General features: G+C 38.8%; 7 protein-coding genes across 7 annotated transcripts; 4 read left to right on the plus strand and 3 right to left on the minus strand.

Moving 5' to 3' along the window:
* Positions 1–298: 298 nt before the first annotated feature.
* Positions 299–2,605, plus strand: LOC108113963 (P protein). Its single transcript, XM_017224677.2, has one exon. The coding sequence runs from the start codon at positions 313–315 to the stop codon at positions 2,434–2,436; it is 2,124 nt and encodes a 707-aa protein (XP_017080166.1). The 5' UTR covers positions 299–312; the 3' UTR covers positions 2,437–2,605.
* Positions 2,606–12,441: 9,836 nt separating this feature from the next.
* LOC108114500 (histone-lysine N-methyltransferase PRDM9) lies at positions 12,442–13,820 on the plus strand. Its single transcript, XM_017225520.1, has 3 exons — positions 12,442–12,743; positions 12,801–13,161; positions 13,244–13,820. Exons 1-3 carry the CDS (start codon positions 12,539–12,541, stop codon positions 13,590–13,592), a joined length of 915 nt encoding a protein of 304 aa, XP_017081009.1. The 5' UTR covers positions 12,442–12,538; the 3' UTR covers positions 13,593–13,820.
* A 111-nt stretch (positions 13,821–13,931) lies between these two features.
* On the minus strand, positions 13,932–16,582 carry LOC108114499 (cullin homolog 1). The gene is given in 3 exon segments (XM_017225519.2): positions 13,932–14,336; positions 14,398–14,603; positions 14,606–16,582. Coding segments are annotated over 3 exon segments (1,998 nt in total). The 5' UTR covers positions 16,026–16,582; the 3' UTR covers positions 13,932–13,964.
* Positions 16,583–16,683: 101 nt separating this feature from the next.
* On the minus strand, positions 16,684–20,009 carry LOC108114498 (MICAL-like protein 1). Its single transcript, XM_017225518.2, has one exon. The coding sequence runs from the start codon at positions 19,819–19,821 to the stop codon at positions 16,798–16,800; it is 3,024 nt and encodes a 1,007-aa protein (XP_017081007.1). The 5' UTR covers positions 19,822–20,009; the 3' UTR covers positions 16,684–16,797.
* A 591-nt stretch (positions 20,010–20,600) lies between these two features.
* On the plus strand, positions 20,601–21,464 carry LOC108114503 (10 kDa heat shock protein, mitochondrial). The gene is made up of 3 exons (XM_017225522.1): positions 20,601–20,727; positions 20,924–21,085; positions 21,147–21,464. The coding sequence occupies exons 1-3, from the start codon at positions 20,725–20,727 to the stop codon at positions 21,291–21,293; spliced, it is 312 nt and encodes a 103-aa protein (XP_017081011.1). The 5' UTR covers positions 20,601–20,724; the 3' UTR covers positions 21,294–21,464.
* Positions 21,465–21,727: 263 nt separating this feature from the next.
* Positions 21,728–22,458, minus strand: LOC108114501 (39S ribosomal protein L20, mitochondrial). The gene is made up of 3 exons (XM_017225521.2): positions 22,264–22,458; positions 21,991–22,199; positions 21,728–21,934 (listed from the first exon to the last, which is right to left on the minus strand). The coding sequence occupies exons 1-3, from the start codon at positions 22,348–22,350 to the stop codon at positions 21,778–21,780; spliced, it is 453 nt and encodes a 150-aa protein (XP_017081010.1). The 5' UTR covers positions 22,351–22,458; the 3' UTR covers positions 21,728–21,777.
* Positions 22,459–22,640: 182 nt separating this feature from the next.
* Positions 22,641–24,247, plus strand: LOC108114472 (protein-S-isoprenylcysteine O-methyltransferase). Its single transcript, XM_017225481.1, has 4 exons — positions 22,641–22,749; positions 22,827–23,193; positions 23,255–23,626; positions 23,765–24,247. The coding sequence occupies exons 2-4, from the start codon at positions 22,951–22,953 to the stop codon at positions 24,050–24,052; spliced, it is 903 nt and encodes a 300-aa protein (XP_017080970.1). The 5' UTR covers positions 22,641–22,749; positions 22,827–22,950; the 3' UTR covers positions 24,053–24,247.
* The last annotated feature ends 119 nt before the right edge of the window (positions 24,248–24,366 follow it).

Genomic DNA, 24,366 nt, shown 5'->3' on the forward strand with positions numbered 1-24,366 from the left:
CAGCAATGGTGCGTATTATGGCTGCAGTTATGCCATGGTCCTTGTGCACCCGTACATGGGGTTTCTCTATATTTAAAAAGGCTCAAACGGCACTTAACTTCTGCTCAAAGCACGTCCTACTCGTACTCTGGTACTGTGGGAAAGTTGTTTAGAAACTACTTTGAATTCTGTAATAATTAACTTTATAAATATTTTTATATATAAGTTTTTCATTAGAAAAACAGTTACTATGGTCAAGTCTAGTACTTTCACTACTTCAATCAATAAGTTATATATTTCATTTCTAAACTAACACTTTGATGTATCTATCAAATGAAATTCATGAGTGTTACTTTTCTTGGAGCAAATTTAAGCCCAGTAGACGGAGTGTTCCAGGCATGGCCTTCGTCGTACCAATCCAGTATACCCCGTAGACTTCGGATGCCGGACCAACTGGAACCGAACTACTTAGATGAGCCGGAGAAATTTTCCGTATGGCGTCTTATCTTCAAACTTATCAAGATTGGAATTTTGTTACTGGTCTGGGGTTTCTTTACTTACATTCTAGTACGGATTGCAAACTCACCGGATCGTACAACGGTGATCACATTATTGCCCAATCAAGTTGAATTTTTTACGGTGAAATTACCAATCGATGCGATTGAGATAACGTTTAAGGGTCCCATTAGTTCGGAAAAGACCCAGGGCGAGAATACACCCACTGTGGGTGTACGAGTTGAGTATCGGGATTACAACGTGAATAAAACATACCGGAGCAGTGACATGTGGGCCATCTATCTGCTAAAGGACGAATCACGTTACGAAGAAGTCACCAAGATCATTAAAATCTTGCCTCCCTTTTATTACAATGACTCCAAGGCAATTAGGGAAGGTACCAAGGCGGTTATCAAGTTAACGGGTAGTAATGACCAACCGGTTTCCCTACTAATGATGGTTTCCGAATACCCCATGGTAACAGAACATGGTGTTTTCTACTCGGCCCTTCTGCTTATTGGCCTGTACATTCTGATCGTCTTTGAGCTTACGGATCGTACATTCGCCGCTCTCCTGATGGCCACTACTGGCATAGCAATCATCACAGCGATTGGAAATCGACCGTCCTTACAAACCATAATTTCTTGGATTGATTTTGAGACATTGATGCTGTTACTCGGAATGATGATTATTGTGGCCATAACATCCGAGACAGGAATATTCGACTGGATGGCTGTTCTGGCTTATCGCATTTCAAAGGGTCATCCTTGGCCACTAGTGATATTACTTTGCACGATTACCGCCGTCATGTCATGTGTCCTGGATAATGTTACCATGTTGCTTCTGATGGCACCCATTGCGATCCGTTTGTGCGAAGTTATGGCAGTGCAGACGTCACTCGTCTTGATACTGGTGGTGTTGTATTCAAATCTTGGTGGTACCCTCACTCCGGTGGGAGATCCACCAAATGTTATTCTAGCGACCAATCCACATGTTATTGGCCAAGGCGTCAACTTTCTTAATTTCACAATACATATGCTGCCGGGAGTTGTGTTCGGAGTGATCATCGGATATGGTATAATCTATTTAACCATGAGGAAGTCTTTGTTTAAGCTGGACGAGCAGCAACTCAGGCTGGCTGCCGAGAGGGAGGCAAATAGACCTCGCATGAGCGCTGAGATTTCAGCTCGAGTCCTGCTTATGCGGGAAACACAGCCTAGCCGGCCATGGCTGAAACCGTCTCCGAATTATTTCGAAACCCTGGGCTATTTGGAGGCACATCATCGCATCCAGGACAAGACGTTGCTGATCAAATGCATATTTACTCTAGTATTTGTTGTCCTTTGTTTCCTAATGCACTCCCTGCCCTTTATGTCTGGCGCAACTTTGGGTTGGGTATCCGTTCTGGCCGCCTTCCTTCTCCTCATTCTGGCCAAGATGGAAGATATCGAAGCGATTCTCGACCAGGTTGAATGGTCAGCCCTGCTCTTTCTGGCCGCCTTATTAGTGCTTACCGAAACGGTGGATCAATTGGGATTTATTCGTTGGTTAAGTGAAAATGCAGTCAAATTGATAACGAGCGTCGACGATGAACATCAGATAACTGTGTCCGTTCTGTTAGTTCTCTGGATGAGCGCCATCTTAGCGGCCTTCGTTGGCAATGTGCCGGTGACCACGATGATCCTACGACTGAACGTTCAGCTGTATCAAAACGACGAGATCAAAGTCCCCCTAACGCCGCTAGTTTGGGCCTTGTCCTACGGTGCCTGTTTTGGTGGTAACGGAACCCTGATCGGAGCATCGGCCAATGTAGTCGGAGCGGCGATTGCCCATCAATATGGCTATAAGATCTCCTTTGTACAGTTCTTCAGATACGGCTTCCCAATGATGCTGGCCACCATTTCCATCGCTATGGTTTACCTCCTAATCGCACACTCTGCATTCAGTTGGCATGATACATAGTTTCTACGATTGCAACTCCTTCAAAAGGCGGTTCTCGAAGTTGTGCTGGGCTGAAGTAATAGATTCTGAAATGAGATCAATTCTTTGGATCACCTTAAAAAATACTGCAAACATTTTGGAAAGTATATGGTAAAAATGTCAATATAAAGATTTTTATGTGTTTTTTTTTTAAAGCGATTGATAGTTATTATTTAATAATTTACAAGTATATTTTCATTTATAAACTTTTAATATAATTTTCTTGCTTTTTGGCCCACTGTAACATTTTATATAGCATACTTTGGTGCGCAACGACCCCAACAACTCCAGCTGCAATGACAATGCGTAGCTTGGCTAAATTCTTCCGCTTAATCGCGCAATAATAGCTCAAGGGTGTTAAATATGCATAAACAGCAGCAACAAAGGCAACAACTGCGATTACAACAGACTAGATCTGTGTGTTTACTACAGCAACAACTTAACCACATCTGCTGCGCAGCGTCCTTGTGGCTAAAAATAAATCCGACTGTAAATAGTATCAAGGATCAGTGCAAGCGAGATATTAAATGTTGCAAAATAATTGCAGTCACTTAAAAAGCTAATTAAGTTAAGTGAAATAAAACTCACCTAGAGTAGCTTTTAGGCTAAGCTAAAACTGCGCCAAATGTAACGAATTAAAGCCACTCGAATGTTTAATATACACGTGTACACGTTGAATGGAAATTGCCTTGTGCCAATCAAAGAAATTCTTGGTAAAAACGCAAGGGAAAAACAAGGGCAAACCCAAACCAACAACACATGCAATCCGCCAATAAATCAACTAATTAAATATTCCAATTCGGAGGGAAAGTATTTGATTTTTGCAAATTTAAACAACAACGACCCTTTGCATTTTGACTCTGATTTGATGTCGCGACTTGAATCAACATCAGTTAATAACAACAACAGCAACAGATATATATATATGTATATATATATATATGAAAACACGCGACAGCTGGAAAAATGAGTGAAATAATATCAAATGAAATGAAATAAAATGAAACGAAACGAAACGGAATGTCTGATTGCGTTGGCGTTTTTGGCTTTTAGAGGTTTGCTTCTCCCCCCAAATGGCAAACATGAAAGCGGCTTTGCATGTGAGCAGAACGCCAAACAAAAAACGAAAACAGAAAAACAAAAAAAAAATAAACCAAAGCAACAATATGTGGCAGCCACACAGTAACAGCAACAACAAAAGCAACAGCAACACAGCAACAACAAAAGCAAAAGCAAATGGCAACGTAACACTAATTACCTTAATTGTTCAGGGCGTGTAGAAGCACTTGATGAAGGCGATGAGGACAAAACTTTAACTTGGCCTCTAGCCTCTAATGTTACTTGGCCGGAACTCTGTGCCCGGGTTAGTGGTGATTGCGTGTTTGAAAAACATTTTTAAAAATTTAAACAATTTTTACTTTAAATGTCTACTTTTTAGTTTATGTACTTAAAAATATGAATTATTATTTTGATTTATAAGATTAAGGTGAAAATATTGCATGCTTATTTAAGTATGTTTCACTTTTTTAGGTTTAGAATTTAAAATTTAAACTAAGAAGTTTTAGGTTATTAAATTTAGAATTAAAACCGATATACTAACCCGATCACTTTGCCAACTCCATTGAGGGGGAGCAGAGCTTGTTGCCGGGTTACGCGAAATCGTCACGTTTTCATCGCGTGCGGGGCAACGTGTGTTAGGTAATATAACGTATACGCCAAGGCGGCCAAATGTGTAGAAATGAAACATTAAATTACATTGGATTCTCGCTGCTTCTCTTGGCCTCCTTACCCTTTTACTTGCAGCTGGCAGGTTGCCCATTGTCTCTCGCCTCTGACCCTTTTTTTTTTTTTTTTTGTTGGTTGAAAATAAGAGTGGGAAAGATGGGGGTTTCAGGTGTGGTTTGCACGTAGATCGCGCACGTAGATGAAATTTTAAGCAGTCCGCAGGACAGAGGGAAGGTTAGTCAGACAGACCGCTGGCGGTTTTGTACTGAAGTGCGCTTTAATAGTTGGCTGTCTGCAGATGCCGCCGCAGCCGGAAAAGCGAAAAAGCAAAACGGCAGCGGGCAATGGGCAATGGGCTGCGGCATATGAATGTGGCGTGTTGGCAAGCCAAGAGAGCTGTGCTGTTTAATAAAATGGCAAGTAAAACAGAACTTCAGGCAATGCTGCAACACGAACTGAAAGTGTAATTATGCAGATGTTTGAGGATCAGCCGCCGCACACAGCAATGATTTATGTATGTCTGCTGGCAGTAGTGGCAACGGGCAAACACAAACGTCGACCCTAATTACATCTGCAGCGACAGGGACACTGAAGAATGCATAGAATTAACCTAACTAAAACACACACAGAGACACACATGAAAAGCCTTAGAAAATCGGCTTTCACCTGGTCTATGGACAATCATGAATTAAATCAGAAATCCCAGACTTGAGGACACAAAAGTAATTAACTCGACCTCGATGGTATATATGCCCGAGGCCATCATCAATTTCCCAACTTGTCACTCTCCGCCGGGAGTTGGTGTTAATTCTCGTCTAATGTGTAATTCACCTGTCCACCCACAAGACCACGCCAGCAGTTAAAAATCCTTTAGGCCGACATAAAAATGCCATTAAATCTGGCAGTGATTATCCTTGTTTTGTGGATGTCCGGAATGTTTGTTTGCCTGGTGATGGGCATAAGGGATTAGTGAAAGGTTAGTTTGGTAGGAAAATACGTTTGGTAGATAAATGGAAACTAATCAATATGACTTACTTAAGTGAATTATAACAACAAGAGTTGTAAGAATGTGGTAGGAGACTTAAATATTTGCATTTTTTGGTTAGAACTTTTCTTGGATTCCCAAACTTCTCTAAAACTAAGCTCAGCACTTTCCCTTTCTGGCCTAACCTTTGATTGATAAGATACACTATGAAACCACTTCAGCTTACTAATAACATCTTTTGCTGTAGCTTGATGTAATCTCTTCTTCAATTATGATAAATATTTATCTTGAAATTCAGCCTTTACCACAAAAACCCATCACGATGCCATCTATAGTACTGAAACGAAATATCCTTTGGTCACGCACACTAATGTCCCCGGACATAGTTTTCCGGACTAATACACAGACGTTTCTTTGGGTAGGGGGTATGGGTCATGAACATATATCTCGGACGAGATGTCCTTGGTGTTATTGTTATTTTGATAGTCCCATTGCATTTTTTACATAGCTCTTCTGAGGCTGCCTTACATTGTTTACTGATGGTCATAATGATTACTTATTTCGAGGATTACTCTGCTGGGCTAGTTTTATTGGCCTTGTTAATATTTGCCTTGTTGGCATTCTTGGTTTATTTGCTCAGGATTTGCAAGAATACTCGTATCGTACGCCCACTCCACATCCTCGAAACACGCTCATTTAGTTTTATTGCGCATTTTGGTCTTTCTGGCATTCGGGAAATTTTAGCTGGTTGCTTTAGCATTTTAAAGATTTCTTCGCCTTTGCTTCGAGCTACCGAAAATATTTTAGCTATTTGTTTCCATTTATTTACTTGAGGTTTTGCCTAGCAAAAACGGTAATTAAAATTTTCAGTTTTATGGTGAGATTTCTGAGTGTTTCTCAAGAAAATATTTTATGAGAAAGCCAGCACAGCACATTACCATTAAAATGCTGCATTAAAACGGAAATGAGTTTTGCTCGGTAATAATAAAATAATTTGATAAATGTATAAACACAATGGGATTGAGGTAAAATGAATGAATTTCAAAAGGTACCAAGAAAGCAGAAATTTACAATTTTCATCATATTTCTGAAGAACCACGAAATTATTTTGCACTTTTGATTAATGGAATGGAGGAGGAAATCAAAATGAATGCCAAATAGGCAAGCCAGAGAAGGCCACAAGAAAGTTCCTTGACTGCTAAGAGAGAGGAAATTCATAAATCATAGAGATGTTCATTAATTCGCCGCCGCTTGACAATTGGTCAATGCTCGCGATTTAAAATGCATTAAGTAAAACAAAAACCAAAAAAAAACACAATAAAAACACCACTCAACTGCCTGTCCTGGCCGTTGAAATGATTAATGACAAATTATTTTATGAGGCCAAGGCAAAATCACGAGGCCCAGGCCATTTAAGTACGATCGCATTAAGTGTATTTAAATTATTATTACACAGCCAAAGCGAAATTAAACGGTATATAAAGAAGGACCATTTGATGTGCTACTCAAATAAGAAAAGCAAATAAATCATGAATATTAAGTTGGCCAAGTCCAAGAACAAAAGTCAATTGGCCAAAGTTTATTGGGTGAGAGTGGAAGGACGGAGGCGGAAAGGAGGACTTTGGAATTACTGGGCCACTTGAGAGCTCAACGGCTTAGAAAATAACCATCTTGCCACTGCCCTAGAAAACCTTACATTGCCTTTCATTTGATTAGACGTCTGCTGTCGTCGTTCAGTGTGTCCTCAAACTCAAGCTACCCCGAGGGACAAAAATGTTTATGCAATTCGATTCAATTTTTCGATCCAAGTCAAAGCAATTGAATGATGCCCAGTCAAACTCTCTCACACACACACATACACACTCTCTCTCTGCAAGGATAAGTCGATTAGTGTGTGTGTGTGTGTGTGTGCCTGTGTATGGGCTGAAAAACCTACTCTAAGGACATTTTTGGTTTTCGTTTATTAAATTCTGACCTAACTGATAAATCCTCCCCCAATGGACCAAACGGAATTTACAGTATTTTTCATATTTCCCCAACACACTTATTCAATTCCGATTTTTCCACTTTTATGTGTGAAATGGCTTAGGCATGCCGATTCACAATTTTCCAATAGCAGAAGGATCACAATTCCTTAGGGAGTTTACTGATTGAAGTGAATTTGACAGGAGACTTTTAGTTGGTTGTCTAATTGATGGATTTTATTTTAGGAATTTTAAGTTAAATTTGCAGTTAATGAAGTGAATGAAATTATAAATTCTAATCTTTTACAATACAAAGTAATAAATACATTAAATATAAAAGTAATTCGGAATTTATTTCACTAACGCGCAGCTTATGTGAGTCTCAAAGTAAAACCCTCTTGATTCCACCCGTTTGTCAAGTAAATGCAACGAAAATCTTTTGGTTAGCATAAAACACACAATCCCCAAGCCGCAAATGAAAGGCACAAAATCCGGGCAATACAAGGGCTCAGCCGAAAAGTGGGAAAAGTGTGGCAAAAAATAAGAGGAAGCAGAAGGAAAATCTGGATAGGTGGTGGGAGTGGCGTCTCAAGCTACGTAATTTCGTCCAAGTGGGTGAAACAAATGTTGAGATTGCAGGCCCGAAAATTCCGTAAAAGAAGCCCCAAACGTCAGACTTTCGCCCACCCCTTGGCCCACTGCCTCTTTTTCATATTTCCTGCTTCAGACGAAGTCGAGTGGGTCTTCAAGAGTGAAGAAGTAGAAGAAGAAGAAGAAGAAGAAAGAAAGAAAGCGGAAAGCAGCAGCAGCAGCAGGCAAGCAAATGACAAGCCATAAAAATTGAGTATACGCATTGGTTGCTTAAAGGATCAAAGGATGCCCACACACACACACACACAGTTGCGTTTGATGGCATTCGATTGGCATTTTCAATGTATGTAAGTGGTTGCGTGTGGGGTGAAAAGTTATTGCATCATAATTTCCCCCACTAAGCATTTATATTGCACATAATTACATGCCCAACGATGCCGTCTATAAAAAGGCTATAGGATATTCCCACGCACACGCAAACAATGCAAATTGAGGGCAACATAAATGTAAAAGACTATCTTCTAGCTTCGTTCTGTATCGTAAATAGAAGGGAAACTCTGGAATAACATTGCTCTGCTATTAGGATGGAGTCTGCTTAACTTATGGATTCATAAAAAGAAGGAAAGATTGATCTTTTTTGACTCAGGAAAGCAAACTAAAGATAGGTAAAGAATAAAGACTTAAAATCCGAAACAAACTATCCAACTAACTAATCACATAAACCGATTTTATCCAAGCTTATCAGAAATATTCTCAGCCTTATTGGGTTGCCATAGCAAACAAAATCGGATTTTTTAATGACCGATGGTTTCCCGCAGTAGGGCATTCAAATGGCAGTGCAGACGGAATTCGACGGCAGTGGAGGTGTGGCGATAAAAATGCGTGTTAATGTTTATGCCGCCGGCAAGCCAGGACAATTGTCCTGCGGGGCGCCAAGCCGAGCTTATGGCCGAAACCATTATGGACAACTGCAATGGCGACAATAACGCGTCGTTGATACTTTGCACCTGAGACCCATAGCGCACCCTACTTCCCACCATCACCCCTTTAGTGCCTTTGCTTCTTTACAGGTGGTTGGCGCAGCGCCCAGAAGTATGCTATTAAACAGGGTGAAAAAATCCAACCGCCACACAAGACCACCACCAAAAATGCTGCCAAAAAAAAAAGAGAAAAGAAAAAATAAAGGCAATCGCTACATGTGCGTGCGGTGAAGGGGTATAACAATTCGCTGACACAGCGGCCTGCAAATGTAACACAAATTTTGCGGTTTTGCGGGCATCCCATTTAAGCAGCCAGCCTGCAACGGCAATAATAGTATATAGCTTGTAAGCTTGTTAGGTGTGAAATATGCTTTTGGCAGCGCCTATTTTTGCCATTTTGTTTTGCTACATATTAAATAAATAGCATTTTACCGGGAAATGGCAAATCGATTGTGGTAAAAGGATATCTCAGCATGAAACATATTTATCAGCTTTGTATTTAAGGTAAAAATTTAAAAGAATTTCCATTTTTGAAAGGATTTTATGAAAATATTTAAAGAAAATATTGGTTTAAATTGCAGTGACATTGCGAAATAGTCATATTTATTTTGTATTAATCCAATTCCAACTTTTGTCATCCCTTCGATTGCTCTCCATCCGCTTCTCAATGAATATTTCTTGTCATTTTAAGTTTAAATACAAAGGAATAAAATTAAATAAATATGTTACCTTTAAAACAACATGTAAAGTCCCTTGTTTAACCAAAAAAGTACAAAGAAATCATCATCAAGTGGTCGCACAGCAATCGGTAATTGTTCAGTTCTGGGCCCAAAGGCATTTTCACAATTAAATTGAGCATAAATCCAAACAAATGCTAGACTCTGATTTGCCAGCCTCCGGCAGAGTTTAATTAATCGCGCGAAAAACGTTGGAATTTTAATCGTTTAATTGAAAAACTTTAACCGTTAAGCGAGTGGAGGAGAAAATAACAGAATGGAAATTGGATTGCCATGCCCTACAAAAATATAGTTTTATATGAATAAAAAGACTAGGGGATACCCTGTACGAGTTATTAGACAGATAAAAAATAAATTTATTTTTTTTAATATTAAGTTAAATACTTAAATTAAAAAATAATTATCTCTAAATATAACTTTTACTTGTAAGGAAATTTCTTTTCAATTTCATTAACGAAACATTTTTTTTTGGTTTGATGAAAAAATAATTTTTTTTTATTTTTGGATTTAACCGCAATCATTCCGCATTGCTGATCCTCAACGAAAATCCACTGAATCCAGGCTTTGGAATTGAATTTTTGCATTCTCCAAAAATTGGTTATAAAAACTGGGAAAACTTTGACGGGAAATCATCAAACGGATTTTTGAGCGACAGTTTTTATCGCCTGGTTTTTGGTTGCTTTGTGGCGAATACGAAAAAAGCTTCGTCTATGAGAAATTGCGACAGCTGATAGTTGACAGGCATCGCTCATACGCACCGTATGCCAGTGGCTGTGCCTGTGCCTGTGCCTCTGCCGAACGTCAAAGTGAATGGTTTTTCCGGCTGCGTTTCGCTGGGCCGGGCAACATTAATTGACACGTGATAATTTAATTAACGTGGCAACCCACGAACCAGCCTGGCAACTAGAAAGAAAGATCCAACAGCGTCTATATCGAAGATTCGGAGGAAGGATGGAAGGACCTCGTCGACTAATTGGGTCAGCTTCGGGCATGGAAAGGGGAGAACTTGGGGCCAGCGTGTGTTCATCCATTGTTTTCCCATCGGCCCCAGGGCCATCGTCCCCAGTGCCCGGAATGGAGTGGAGTGTCTCTTAATTACGGTGTGCGCGTGTTGGCATAGAGGGATTTTCTTGTTAGCCTTCTAACACTACCCAAAGACCCCCACTACCCCACTAAAACCCTGAGTACCACCGCACCACCGCGCTCATTAACCACTTTGCATTGTTCGCCACAAAGTATGCAACAATAATTGACAACGCGCAAAGCGGAAACAAAACGCAAACTAAACGAAAATGGGGGGAGCTTTGAACTGGAGTCCTGGTTATTTGCCTCATTATTCAATGGAAAAATGCTGTTTATGATATTAATTATGATAAGGGAATTTGTCTTCTTTGGTTTCTTTTGTATCGTAATGGCTAGCTGATAACTTTGGTGGCTTGTTAATAATAACATGTTCTTAGGGAAAAAAGTTGTAATAGTAAAAGAGGTTTACCTACTTACCATACAAACTACGAACATAATTAAGTTATTTTTGTTAATATTCAAAATTATATTATGTTAAAATATACAAAAATAAGTTCTAATACAATATTAATAATCCAATTTAATACTAAACATTTTTCTTGATTCTTCCACCAATATAACACACAAATATATCTTTGGCAAACATCAAAGCACCCAATTCCAATTTATTTGCAATTCCAACAGCCGAAATAAGATGAGCAAATGCGATATATTTGGTACACTCAATTTACTTAGCAAGGGTATTAAAATTAAACCTGATTTGCCCTTTGAACGGCTCAATTTTGTGATGTTGCAGTTGGCTGCCTTGGCCGGGATTTAATTACAAGGGCCAAAGCTGCTCCTGCAGCGCCAATGGCAATATAAATGGCAATGGAAATGGTGATGACGAAAGCGAAGCGCTTGGCCCGCATCTAAGCGCATTAAGTATGCGCCGCGTGCGCCAATTAGGTTGAGTCAGCTGCCTGGACTTACGGCCAGTATTGTGTGCACACTTTCTTCGCCTTTCTTTCATTTTTTTTTTTTTTTTGTGTTTCTGTCGTTTCCCATCCAATGCGCTTACAAACCAATTAACCTTTTGCAGTGTAATCGCTTCGGGTTTCATTATTAGCCCGGCCAAAAGGTGCGGATTTGCGAAGCACTTATTTGTCTCATTTTGCAGTGCTGACAGACCTAGTCGGGCCCTCGCCTTTAGCCTCTCATTAGCAAATCGATCGAATACTGACAAATCTTTGAGCTTGGTCGTCGATTAACTTGTGGTCAAATCAAATGCGAATCAATATCTTAGCAACCCATCCAGCTCCATTCTCAATCTCCTCAAAACGTGGTGAGCAGCCAAGCTTCATTCAATTTGGCTAAGCAATGGGCAGTGGAAGGTGCATCCCATTATCAATATTTTGATTTAACATCATGAATCTTAAGGTAGAATTTAATTATTTGCTTTGACATTGTTCTAAAATTTATTTTAAACAAGTTAACTAAGACCTCAAAGACCTGAACTTATTTCAAGTGTCAAAGTCAGTAAGGTGTGGATATTATATAGAGAGATTTATCTAATGAATGCTAAGATAACTCTATTATCTTATTTGTCAACATAGAAATATTTTTTTCGCACAGTGTGAAGAAGAGTGCACTGGTTAAAGGTAAATGGTAACCCCGCTAAACATGAACTCACCTAAGCCATGTAAAATAATTATACAGGGTGATTCATATTTTTACGTATTCATACATAGCATAGTTTTACTCCTCACTTAGCCAGTACACCTTCCAGACTTTTGTCTTCATTGCAGATCTATTTTCTTATAAAACGCATTTATAGAATTCAAACAAGAATTAGTAAATTTTGAATAAAAGTAATATCTTAAGCTTATAAAAAAATTGTGTCAAAATATATATTAATAACATTTTTTAAGTGTACCCGGTGAAATTTATCGATCTCGATTCGACTACCAATCTTTTTCGATCGATATTCTAGAAATCCGGCCACCCTAAATACAAAATAAAATCAGCTGAAAGTACAGAAAGAATGGGGAACATAAACAATATCATTCAATAAATATTTTAGGTCCATGTTAAATCTGGATGACCAGAAACATGGGAAGGAAATCTAGAAATACACCCTCAAGAAAGCCACTGATCCAGAAGATCATTAAAAATGAACCAGATACTGGAGAATCAAGTGAAATAGACATAAAGAACATGGCCTATAAGGTTGCAGAAACCCCAGTGTTCATAAAAACAGAAGATCCATCTGAAGAAGCCTACCCGGAGACTGAGTTTTATGAGGGTAAGTTAGAAACCAGGATTAAACATTTAATTTGCTAAATAACATTTTATATCACAGTGGCTATGCTAAATGTTGACAATCTTATTAAAGAGGAGTGTGACGAGGACGAACACAATCCAGAGGAGGAAGAGGAGATAAGCTACCGTTTGCCAGGTCCACCCAAACTGTGCTCAAAATGCTGGGAGGCATTCCCGATTGAAAAGTTTTCCAACCATGTCTGCAATAACCAAACACAAGAGGAGGATGAAATAAGCTATCATTTAGCAGGCCCACCAAAAGTCTGTTCAAAATGTTTAGAAGGCTTTCCCATCGATGAGTTTCCTACCCACGAATGCAAAGACATCAATGCGGATCGATTCTCATGCAGAATTTGCCCACGAAAGTTCCGTTACAAGTCTCTGTTAATCATACACCTTAAGTGAGTTAAAAAAACTTTGTTGTGCCATTAATTTTATTCTAGTCTCATACTTATCGAAACGATTTTTTATTTAATTCAACAGAAGCCACCTTAGACTGCAAAAGGGCGAGACCATACCGGAATTGGAACCTCCGAAACCAGAAAAGAAGGCGCCTACGGCCAAAACTAACTTCGTGTTTAACTACTCACCTACTCCAAGGTGGAAGTTATCCCGACGGAGAGCAGGGATGATGCACAGGGAAATGCGTATTCAACAACAACGAATGTGCAACTATTGTCCTATAGCCTTCTCAAATGAATCTCATCTGGAAAAGCACCTAAAGGATCACCATTCTGAGATCATTAATTCGAACGAAGTCATCACTCCAGACGCTGTGTCCGATGGCTCAGAACTAATCTGTGTTAAGTTGGAGAAAGAGGAGCCGACATAAAACATGATTAACTAAAAACTTCAGCACTGTTAAAAAATATTCATCGAAGGTATCCTTCATATCCATATTTATAACTGTAGTTTTAGGTTTACCCTCCCCTAAAAACGCTATATGATTTTTGGCACTTTATTAAAAACCACCTTAAAGTTAAATAAGTTTCAAAAACCTAAAATCTAATAAACAATATTGTATACATAATATACGATCGCACGCTCTATACGATACAAATAACGAAGTTCCAAATACCCATTATTTTTGTATATAACATAACATCATCAGTTATTCTACAATTACTGAAAGCTAATTACATAGTTATATTGCAAGTTAAAATAAATGGCAATTGGTATATCTGTAAATGATGTTAGACGATAATTAAGTGTATCTGTACGTACTAGCCCCAACAAGCTCCAAGTCTGCCGGGTCCTTTTTAAGTAAATCATTGATTCTATCCTTAATGAATCCTATTTCTGGTGTAAATATATTCTTTAGCTCCTCAAGAACATACCCAACTAACTGCGAATGTTCCAGGACTTTATGCTTCTTCATTATGCGCACTACTGCTGCATTTGTAATATGTATCCGCCTTATTTTTAATTCATATTCATCTCTCACTTCGATCTTTCTAGTTTTAGTTACAACCTTGCTTACATTAAGTCGTCGCTTTTTATTTGTGAAGTTAGTGTTAATTTTCACATATGTGCCGCTAGAAATTAGTAAGCTGATCCTTATCCAAAAGTCCAGTACCTACATAACGTGTGCAATAATTAGTCTTAAAAGTAATAATTAAGCTAAGATTTTAACTCACCGGTTGCAAAGTCTCTATCTTTGTGCCCAACCTGTCCGCCAATTCATTGATCGTAAATGTTTTCTGTTCGTTGAACTGGAGCAATATCGCCATTTGTAAAGTGCTTACCTCAAGGATATGAGTCGATCGATCTAAATTGCAGACTATTTCGCCAGTCGATATATTGTAATTGAATTCAATCTTTCCGCTCTTTATAACCTGATTTGAAATAATGTAAATTCCTGAACAGCTCGATTAAGTTCCAAGGGCAAAATAAGTTTGCAATTTTCATCAAACCCGCGGTTTGTAAAATACTTGAGACGAAAATCAAATTCCAGCTTTACGCCTTTTCCATCCAAATAATTTTCAAACCGTTCCTTAAAGATTCTTGATCGATCTAATTCCGCCAACTGTTCTGTTAATGTAACTGTGAGATCATGTCCGAACTCCTTTTTCAAAAGGGAAACCATAGTAGACTCAAGTTCGTCCGAGGTGGATGTCTCTTGGATTTGTCTAGCCCTTAGGACTTGCAAATATTGTTGAACAAATTTGTCCTTTTCATTTAGAAACCTCACCACTTGAACGATTCGTTTAAGTTCATCAGTAATCATTTGATCAGTCTGGTGTTTCTTGATCATCAGTTCGTTGGAGTATAAGACCAGAACACTGATGGGATTCATCTTCTGATTCATTTTGTTTATTTCATCCTGGCACAACTGATCGATAACGGCCAACAGCCTTTTGTGATCCTGCATTTGCCTCTTTAATGAATTGTATTCCAAGATGGCCTGAATGTAGTCTTTACCACCCAATGATTTTGCAATAGTTTCCTGCAGGTGCGGAGCGATTAGTGTTTTTAGAATTGCTTCAAAATGAACTCCATATTCGTGTTCTGGCATTGCTAAATATGCATATTTTAAAAAGTGCTTTAGCCCGTCGTATTTATAGGAGGAGATGACCCTTTGGAATTCAGACAAAGTCTCCGACTTGTAGAAAGCCACCACTTTGTCAGTGAACACATTCTTGAGTTTAATATGCACCGGCACTTCTTGCCTCTCATCGTTGGCATATAGCTCTACAATTGATTTAAGTACCTTATAGACCAGGGATTTGATATTGGTGCAATCTTTGGATTTTAGATTAACCACCAGGGTTATGGCAGTGACCAAGGCCCTGTCAATAGGGCTGAACACCAGCTCTTTCCATTGAATCATTGCCATGCGGTAGACTTCATGAACATAGCTGTTGCCTTCAAAGTGCTCTCGCTTCACCCAGTTGTTGTTGAAGTATCGACATCCTCGGTCCAATATCTCGCAGGATTTCCGAAACGGCTCCCACTCTTCGACGTATTTAGTGATCAGGTATTCGTCATCCCCAATATTTTCCATATCCAACGCTATTGCTTTAAGCCGTGAATTTAAGAATAAAGTCAGACCTTCATAAAAGTATTTTCCGGGATCTTGGGATCGCACACTTGGATCATGAACAAAGCTAGAGCAGTGGTGATAGACAAGGTCGTGGAACTTCATCAGATTTTTGCAATCAAAGGGAATGTGCCTATCGAAGATCTGTTCCAGAAATTTGGACTCCTTCAGCCAAAAGTCTTCCAAAGAATTACGAAGATCACGGCGTTTTTCTTTGCGATTCATTGTTAATAATATATTTTTGATTTTACATTAATGACATGAAAAAAAATTTAAAAGGGGAACCACACAAATTTAATCACCAGATCACCTGCACCTTTAGTAATAAATATTCTCTAAACCCCAAATTTGTTCCCAATTTTTTTTTTTTTTTTGCTTAATTTCTATGTTTCTTTTTAATTTAAAAGAAACAGTTCACGCTGCACTTTTTTCGATTACTAATATGTTTATATCTAGACAAAGGTTTATTGCTATTATCAGTTTAGAGATGTTCTATTATCGACAGCTTAATATTATAAAATTGCACTATCGATAGCAATATATGCAAAAGCATACTGACAACCATAGACATTTTTTATAAAACCTTATTTCTTCTTAACAAGATAAGTTAATAACCTCCAACTTATCGGTAGTTCAACGTCTTTAAGCAAAGTTTTTCTTAATTCAGAACCCTTAAATCGAAAGATTTCTGTGCATATCGATACTTCTTTGTATCTTTGTTGTCACTAACTAAAGCCAACATCAAATATAAAAGCGATTTAAAAATGAATATTATGATATGTTCCCTGAAGGTCCGCCTTTGAATACATTCGCATCCACATGTTCAGAATTATTTAAGAATAATTCCCATGAAAAATAACGTTTTAATTTTTAAATAAAAATATGTAGTTCTTGTATTTATTGAAATGCTCATTTATGGCAATAGAAAAACTTAATAGGTTATACATAAAATAAAATATAATTGTTCAACGCATACAAAAGTATTCCCCCACCTGTTTCACATCTTTAAAAAGAACAAGTTTCTCTTCTTTTTAACCTTATCCAAAGCTGGTGTTGCTTCTGACTCGTCCACATCCTTATCCAGATCCGACTTCTTTCCCTTGCCCAATTTACTTTCTTCTTTAAGTTTCTTTCGTTCCTTTTTAGACAATTTTTTTGACGACTTGTCTGCGCTTTTCGTGTCTACTGGTTCTTCGCGCTCCGAATTGTAAATATGCAGTCGGTTCTTAATGCTCATATCCTCTCGTGCCTCACGAACTCGATCCGTCTCAAGGCTATCAATTACTTCGTTACGCATCTCAACTACCTTTACAAGGCGATTTATTAATACTTCCTCATGAGCTTTATCGGAGTCTGTTTTGTTGTGCTCCGGTTGACCCATTAATACTCGAATTTCATGTTCAATGTCAGCTTGCTCCTGTTCCAAGCGGTGCTGCCGCCGAAGATACATCAACTCCGCTTGACGGCGGAACAATTCGTTTTTTTCATTTACCAGTTCAAACAGTTGCAGAATAAGATCTTCTACTTCCTTTGAGTTAGTTATCTGAGAGTCGATTGATTCGGAATCAACAGATTCTGAATCTAAAGATCGTTCACAGCGATCGCGTATCATTTTCTCGAGAATAACACCTTGTTTTTCAAGACCTAGCTGTTGTACGGCAATAATTTCGAATTCGTGTCGAATTTCTTGAAGCGGAAGCCGTTGTAAAACTTTTCGCGGGGGTATAGGCACCGCTGGGGCTGGTCCTTTCCGTCTCTTCCATTTACCATGAGTAGATTTATTGTACCCTAATGGGCTTACGTTGCTATCGAAATCATTATAAACGATCGGAGACTTTTGATCTTCTTTGCCTCGATCAATTGTGTTGTCGGGCTGAGTTGGTGGAACCAAAATACGTCGATATACTATATTTACCTCTTCATCTGCATTTGAAGTGTTCAAACTATCTTCGTAATTACTCGACTCGGTTGTTTCATCAGAGAGCAAGCTCTGGTCAAGAGGTATTAATCTCCTAGTCGAATCACTCTGACTTGGAGTATTGCGATTATTATGCAACATGGCCTTTTGTTCATCAGATAATTTACTGAAACCCGGATCACTCTCAAAGTCGCCCTGTTTTGGGGGCAAGGGCGCTTGGCGCTTCTTTCGCATCGGAGAAGTAATAGAGCTAAGACTGGTAGTGGGACTTGAATCTTCACTTTTTAGTGGAGTCCCAACTGCGGCACGAAGTGGCTTGCGTGGGGCGTTATCTGATGGCAAAGAGATACTTGAAATACGGTCATCTGCACCACGGTCAAATGCTTTCAAGTCATCCAAATGATCCGAAGACGAAGACGAAATATTACTTGTATGGCCTCGGTGAGTCATTAATTGTACTGGAGTCTGCGGTTTAGATATAGATATTCTGGGTGTGGGCATCGGCAATTTTTTCCCTAGAGAAGGTGTAGGGCTGGAATGTTGTTTCTCTGATGGTTTAGATACGGCTAGGCCTATTTTAGGTGGAGGTGGACGGGGAGGGACAACTTTGACTCTTTTTAAAATCGAGCCTTTGCGTTCATGGGCTGGAATGCCTTTTAAAAGCTCCACTTCATCGTCGGAGCTGTCGAAAGGGTTGGCACCCTCGCATATATCATCATCCTTAAAAGGATTTAAGTCCTCTGGATATTCTGTTTCAGCTACTTTAGTCTCATTTATATTATCTTGGTGAGACTCGAGATCTTTTTGTTCTGGTATATCACCTTCCTGCTTAGAGCAGGTTTCTGGTTTTGAGAAAATTTCATTTTCTGTGCTACTGTTTTCAGGTTTAATGACTTCTTGAGTCTTTTCGTCCGAGATAGGAGCATTTTGTGGTTCTGGAATGAGTTCTGACGTATTATTGGAACTAATAACTTCTTTTTCATCTAGTTTGTCCGAAGATGTTGCTTCTCCAAGAAGACTATCATCTTCCTTGCCTAATAAGATAGTAGAATCCTTAGGATCCTCACGTAAATCAGGCTCAATAGGATCTTCTGCTTGGTCATCAGTTTGTTCAAGAAGACCACCATCCTCTTCGTCTAGAGGAACAGTAGATATATTAGAAACCTCTTGTAAAATAGGCTTTAAGTGATCAACTGTCCTTTCATCATTTTGTTCAATACTTATTGTCTTATCCGTTTCATTTAATTTGTTATCTATTTTGGACGGTGTTTCAAAGATCAAAACCTTTTCACGTGTACTTAAAGAGGCCAAGTCCCTTTGTTGATTACTAGGATATTCAGGAGCTTTCGATACAGGTTTTGCATCTACTTCCAAGTCTTTTTGTTGATTATTAGAATAATCAGGAGCTTCCGGTACAGGTTTTGGATCACTAGTAGTATCAATACTGGCTGTCTTCAGTTTTACAATGTCGCTTTCCGGTTCACTTTCTTCATCGGGGCACGTCTCGCAACAATATATATTATTGACCTCAGTTTCATAAAAACTCCCGGGTGTGAGCAATGAGGAACATCTTGCACATTTCAAACATGTTCGATGATAAGCCCGTTTTCCGACGAGGACTCTTTCGGCCAGAAAAACCGGAAGATCGCATTTCTGGCACTTATCTCTGCGGGGCATTCCCACAATATGCATCATCTTTTGTGGGGGCTCACTTTCCTCAGGAAATGTTTCATCTGGCTTCGGATGCTTGAGGCTCTTTCCAAGCACCTTATAAAACTGGGATAAATACGTTAGTATGGATAGTCTGTCAGGTACTTCATACGAAACCATATCAGCTGCATCAAGTAATGCGGGAATTCCCAAGTGCTTCTCAGCAGTAGTAAAGGCTAAGTCGTTATTATCATAAATATCGGTTGGCTTTAATCGATCGAAATCTATAAGATCCGGTCGAAAGTGATGTATAATTGCACAAAAAGCAAGTCCATTCCGCCACGAAGTCGTCATGTTCTCCACCTTAACTCCATTATATCCTTGTGTTACAATTTTGCACCAGTACTCCAAAGCTTTAGTACCAGTTCCAACCTTTGTGCCACGACGATCCATTATTTTAGTATGTTAATTGTTGTCTTATCAGTAAATTAAACTAAACGAAAACAACTTAAACCAATTTTTGACAAAGCGAACAACATGCCACTTAAGTTGGAAATGAAATCAATTTGGATTTATCTGGTAAATATTACATTAAATGTAAACAAGGCAAAACGGTGACTCAAAACTCTCAAGACAATCAGACTTGGTGGTGGGACTGCCAAAAATCTATCGATATATAGATATACAAATCGATTTATATGCGTATTTATATTATAGAGATCAACAGGACCTAAGTACCAAAGTACTTGTCCTAATAACAGCGGCAGAGTAAACTAAAACTATTGTTTTTTTTTATTGTAGTAATCATCAGTAGTTTATTGCCAACGACAAATTTTTCACCTCTAAGTGTTCTTTTTTGACCGAAACTTTCAAAGTTTTTTAAAAGCATCTTTGGTTTTATTTGATTTTACAATTTTAACATTTTATTGATTAATTATATGTATATATTTAATATATATATTTAAAATTTATTGGTTACTTGAGCAAACCAAAGCAAATTACGGGAAAACTGTAATCTTTGACAGACACTCTAATATTAAGCTTATTTATAACTTAATATCGTAAAAAGCATTGCAAAATAAAATTGAACATGTTCAAAAGTTATAGAGTTTATGCCTGTAATCAAAACTATTTTTGCCGTTGTTCATAAACCACATAAACATAATTAAATTTTATTTCTCTATTTTCCTTTTCTCAGTGTAGCGAAATAATTTTTGTCTGCTTAGATCGGGAGGCCTGGTCACACCTACGATAATCAGTCTTGCATCTATCGAAGTTACGCCGGCACGTGTAGTTCAGTAAAAAGTTCAATCTTTAACTTTTTCCGAGCGCTCCAGTTTGCATTTAAGAACAAAAATGGTGAGTTAAGAATGTAAGGCTTAGAAAGTCATTCAAACGAAGTTGGAGATCTCTCGGATGCACGGTTGTTCGAGAAGGTTCCACAACTTACTATCGGTGGTCCACCTCTCTCTCTTACCGGGCTGTTGTGTAATCAGTGACAGAAACGAAACATGAAACATGGAATAATTGTTGGGTCTTATTTAATGCTCTTTAGGCCGCAGCTATCAAGAAGATCATCCCCATGCTGGATCGCATCCTGATCCAGAGGGCCGAGGCTCTGACCAAGACGAAAGGCGGCATCGTTTTGCCGGAGAATGCTGTGGGCAAAGTTCTCGAGGGCACCGTTGTTGCCGTTGGCCCTGGCACTCGTAATACCGTGAGTATTTCAACATTATCTGTGTATTAAGAATCATCTCAACGTTTACCTTAACTCGCAGACAACTGGCAGTCACATTCCCATTGGCGTGAAGGAGGGCGATCGTGTCCTGCTGCCTGAATTTGGAGGCACCAAGGTCAACGTTCAGGGTGACCAGAAGGAGCTGTTCCTCTTCCGCGAATCCGACATCCTGGCCAAGCTTGAGTAGATCTCGTTGCCGGAAACTGTCTCACAATTCTATGAATTCTATGTTTTCTATTAGTACGTAACACACCCACAAACCCGTAACCAAAACTACAATAAACGCTGATGCAATATTTTTATTTGCATTGCACATGGACCGCCATTGAATAAATTTCGAGTTACTTGTTAAAATCTACATCAAGGTTACACTTGTCATTTTATCTTACGAGATGAGCTCGTTGAGAGGAACCTTACATTTTTAAGACTAGTTCAGACGGGTGCCCTAATAGTAAATAAAAACTACATTTTCTTTCAGAAATTCCAAAAAATTTTATATTCTTTGGTATCCAATATGAAATATATTATATAACATATTTGGAGATGCAACTTCGCACGATAAGTAAATGAAAAATGAGTGCGTAAAAATATTCTAAAGATTGAAAATAATACTCCTTGTTATTCGTTAAAATATATAAAAGTCTATATTTGAACTCCTACTTAAGGCTATATTAATCCAACTTCAAGTTGCTTAGGCCGTAAACCTGGTTAAAGGCCGACCTCCGCTTTATACCCGGCATTCCTTCGACAGCGGCCCGCTCTCGGGAGATCTTGACCAGAGTTTCAAAGGATCGCGGCTCCCAAATAGCCAGATCGGAAAGGGTTTTTCTGAAAAGTTAATATTATTTCATTTACAAACCAGTGTACTAACTGTTGCTACGTACTTGTTGAGCAAAATATCGGAACGTGCCAAGCCCTCCTTAAAGGTTTCCAGATCCACACCATATTGCTGACATCCCGCTTCTACGCGTGTGCTCCACAGTTGTGCCATGTCCAATTTTTTAAGTTTTCGTCCCTTCGTGGCATATGCCAATGCCCTATGGACACTCCTAATGGCGAAGGAGTAAACATTGCGGGTGCGACTTCTATAATGCTGTAGGAAATATGAAAGTACCGGTATATTATTGTTATTTTGTATGCAAAGTTGGAGAAACTACCGCGGCCAATTTAAAGATGCGTCTCTTCCGCCAGAATTCATCCGGACCGCGGGCTCGCACTAAAAGTGGCAGATTTAGGAAGACCATGGCTTGGTATCAACAGGAGTTTGGTCGCCTTCTTTGGTTTTTTAATTGAACAACAATTTTACTTTTTATTTTACATAACCTGCACGGTGCTCTTCAAGCTATCGATAAAATATCGAAAATATGTGTGGTAAATAAAAAGAAATAATTTCATATTATTAATATTTCATATTTAAAATTTTATTTATATTACTTTTCGTCTTAAACATTTTCAGTTTAATTATTGAAAATTAAACTCTTGTATATCGATAGTTCTACCGTCTACACAGCTATCGTTTGTAGCTAAAGTGGGAATTGACTAAAAAACTATAAACAATTTTGTAATACAAAGTGAAACGAATTTAGGAAATCAAATATTTTTTACAGAATTAAGAGTATAATATTAAGGTTTTGATAATTAAGGTAAATATTAAAAATATTCAAGGCAATTTTGGAGGCTAACCCATCTTTTATTTGCTTATTCTGTTATCGTTATATAGTTATCGAAAGCTTTGCCGGTTTATTTACATTCCGGTGCATTTAACGAGCAAATGTTTTGAAAATCATCAATTTCTGTGTTTTGGCGCACATTACCAGCACAAATAGAGTTCTGATCCTTCGATCATGTGTGCAAATGTTCCCCGAGTTCCTGTCCAAGGGACTGGAGGCTCCTTCCTTTGTTTAGACGGCCGCATTAGTTTATATTGCTTTTTAATCACCGCAGCTTTGATTCTGATCCCCTCGGTTCCCCAGATCTATTATGGAATGGTACCCCAGGTCTGGGGAGCGGTGCTCTGGGGTCCTGCTTTATACTACGCCCTGATCAACATGATAATACGGTTCGTACTGCGAAACCACGACTACCAGGTGAGTCACTTGTTAAAGTATATAAACCCTATCAGCAGCAATTACTATCTCAATCCCACAGGTGGCCATTCGGGCGTCCTTCCTGGGTTTTGCCATAGCCGTAAGCGTGCTGGTCATCTGCTTTGCCCCCACCGAATGGCAACAGTTTGGCGTCTATGGCTGCTTTATGTCCTTCTTCCACTACTCTGAGTTTCTCGTAATCGCTTGTGCAAATCCGCGCAGTTTAAGTCTTGATTCCTTTATGTTAAACCACTCGGTGCACTATGGTCTAGCTGCTGCAGCCAGCTGGATCGAATTCTCTTTGGAGGTTTACTTTCTGCCGGAGTTTAAGACTTTCGGAAACATATGGCTGGTGGGCGTGGTGTTGTGCTTATTAGGCGAAGTGGTTCGCAAGGCGGCTATAATCACAGCCGGACGGAGCTTCACACATTTGGTAAGATGGCTTATATATGAAGCTTGAAATAATGTTGTCTAAATGTTACTACTTAAAGAAAAGTAACTGACTAACGATATTTCAAAAAGAAAGAGCTTCTATTTTAGTATGTACATATTTTCTACATTTTACCTGCAGGTCCAGGATGAGAAACACTCGGATCACAAACTAATAACAAGCGGGATCTACTCCTACTGCCGGCACCCGTCATATGTCGGCTGGTTCTGGTGGTCTATCGGAACCCAGATCATTCTGTTAAACCCTATCTGCATCTGCATCTACACACTGGTCAGCTGGCTCTTCTTCCACGATCGCGTCTACGTCGAGGAATACTCCCTGCTGAACTTCTTCCAGTCGGACTACGTACGCTATCAAAAGCGTGTTCCAACAGGCCTGCCTTTCATCAAGGGCTATCTGCTCGAATAGTGTTACTGATCTTGGGTTCAATGTCACAAGTCGCCAAAGCAAACAAGTTCTTTTTTAGATTTAAGTAAACAACGTACACAATTGTCTTTGAGCAAATCTTAAAATCGCATTGTATTTTTGAAAATAGGTTTTTCTAATATCTTGCATGTTGTTTTGTATTCATAAACTAGTCAAAGCATGTTGCTGATAATCTAATCTATTGAGTCAATTGAATGTGAATTTATGGGGCTTATAAGTGAAACATTTTAACAGATGTTTGGTTTTACGTGGTTTTCGCTGACAATCCAGGTATCAGCCATTTCTATCTATATGAT

This window comes from Drosophila eugracilis, unplaced genomic scaffold, assembly GCF_018153835.1.
Source record: "Drosophila eugracilis isolate 14026-0451.02 unplaced genomic scaffold, ASM1815383v1 contig_2154, whole genome shotgun sequence".
Classification (NCBI taxonomy): Eukaryota; Metazoa; Arthropoda; class Insecta; order Diptera; family Drosophilidae; genus Drosophila; species Drosophila eugracilis.

Bases quoted from the DNA above. Each gene is read 5' to 3' on its own strand.
- LOC108113963 (XM_017224677.2), top strand. From the start codon at position 313: ATGAAATTCATGAGTGTTACTTTTCTTGGAGCAAATTTAAGCCCAGTA.
- LOC108114500 (XM_017225520.1), top strand. From the start codon at position 12,539: ATGACCAGAAACATGGGAAGGAAATCTAGAAATACACCCTCAAGAAAG. The intron at 12,744-12,800 runs GTAAGTTAGAAA...TTTATATCACAG, and splicing joins GGAGACTGAGTTTTATGAGG to TGGCTATGCTAAATGTTGAC. The intron at 13,162-13,243 runs GTGAGTTAAAAA...TTAATTCAACAG, and splicing joins CTGTTAATCATACACCTTAA to AAGCCACCTTAGACTGCAAA.
- LOC108114498 (XM_017225518.2), bottom strand. From the start codon at position 19,821: ATGGATCGTCGTGGCACAAAGGTTGGAACTGGTACTAAAGCTTTGGAG.
- LOC108114503 (XM_017225522.1), top strand. The intron at 21,086-21,146 runs GTGAGTATTTCA...CTTAACTCGCAG, and splicing joins GCCCTGGCACTCGTAATACC to ACAACTGGCAGTCACATTCC.
- LOC108114501 (XM_017225521.2), bottom strand. From the start codon at position 22,350: ATGGTCTTCCTAAATCTGCCACTTTTAGTGCGAGCCCGCGGTCCGGAT. The intron at 22,200-22,263 runs GTAGTTTCTCCA...TATTTCCTACAG, and splicing joins GCATCTTTAAATTGGCCGCG to CATTATAGAAGTCGCACCCG. The intron at 21,935-21,990 runs GTACGTAGCAAC...TTAACTTTTCAG, and splicing joins TCCGATATTTTGCTCAACAA to AAAAACCCTTTCCGATCTGG.
- LOC108114472 (XM_017225481.1), top strand. From the start codon at position 22,951: ATGTGTGCAAATGTTCCCCGAGTTCCTGTCCAAGGGACTGGAGGCTCC. The intron at 23,194-23,254 runs GTGAGTCACTTG...TCAATCCCACAG, and splicing joins TGCGAAACCACGACTACCAG to GTGGCCATTCGGGCGTCCTT. The intron at 23,627-23,764 runs GTAAGATGGCTT...TTTTACCTGCAG, and splicing joins GACGGAGCTTCACACATTTG to GTCCAGGATGAGAAACACTC.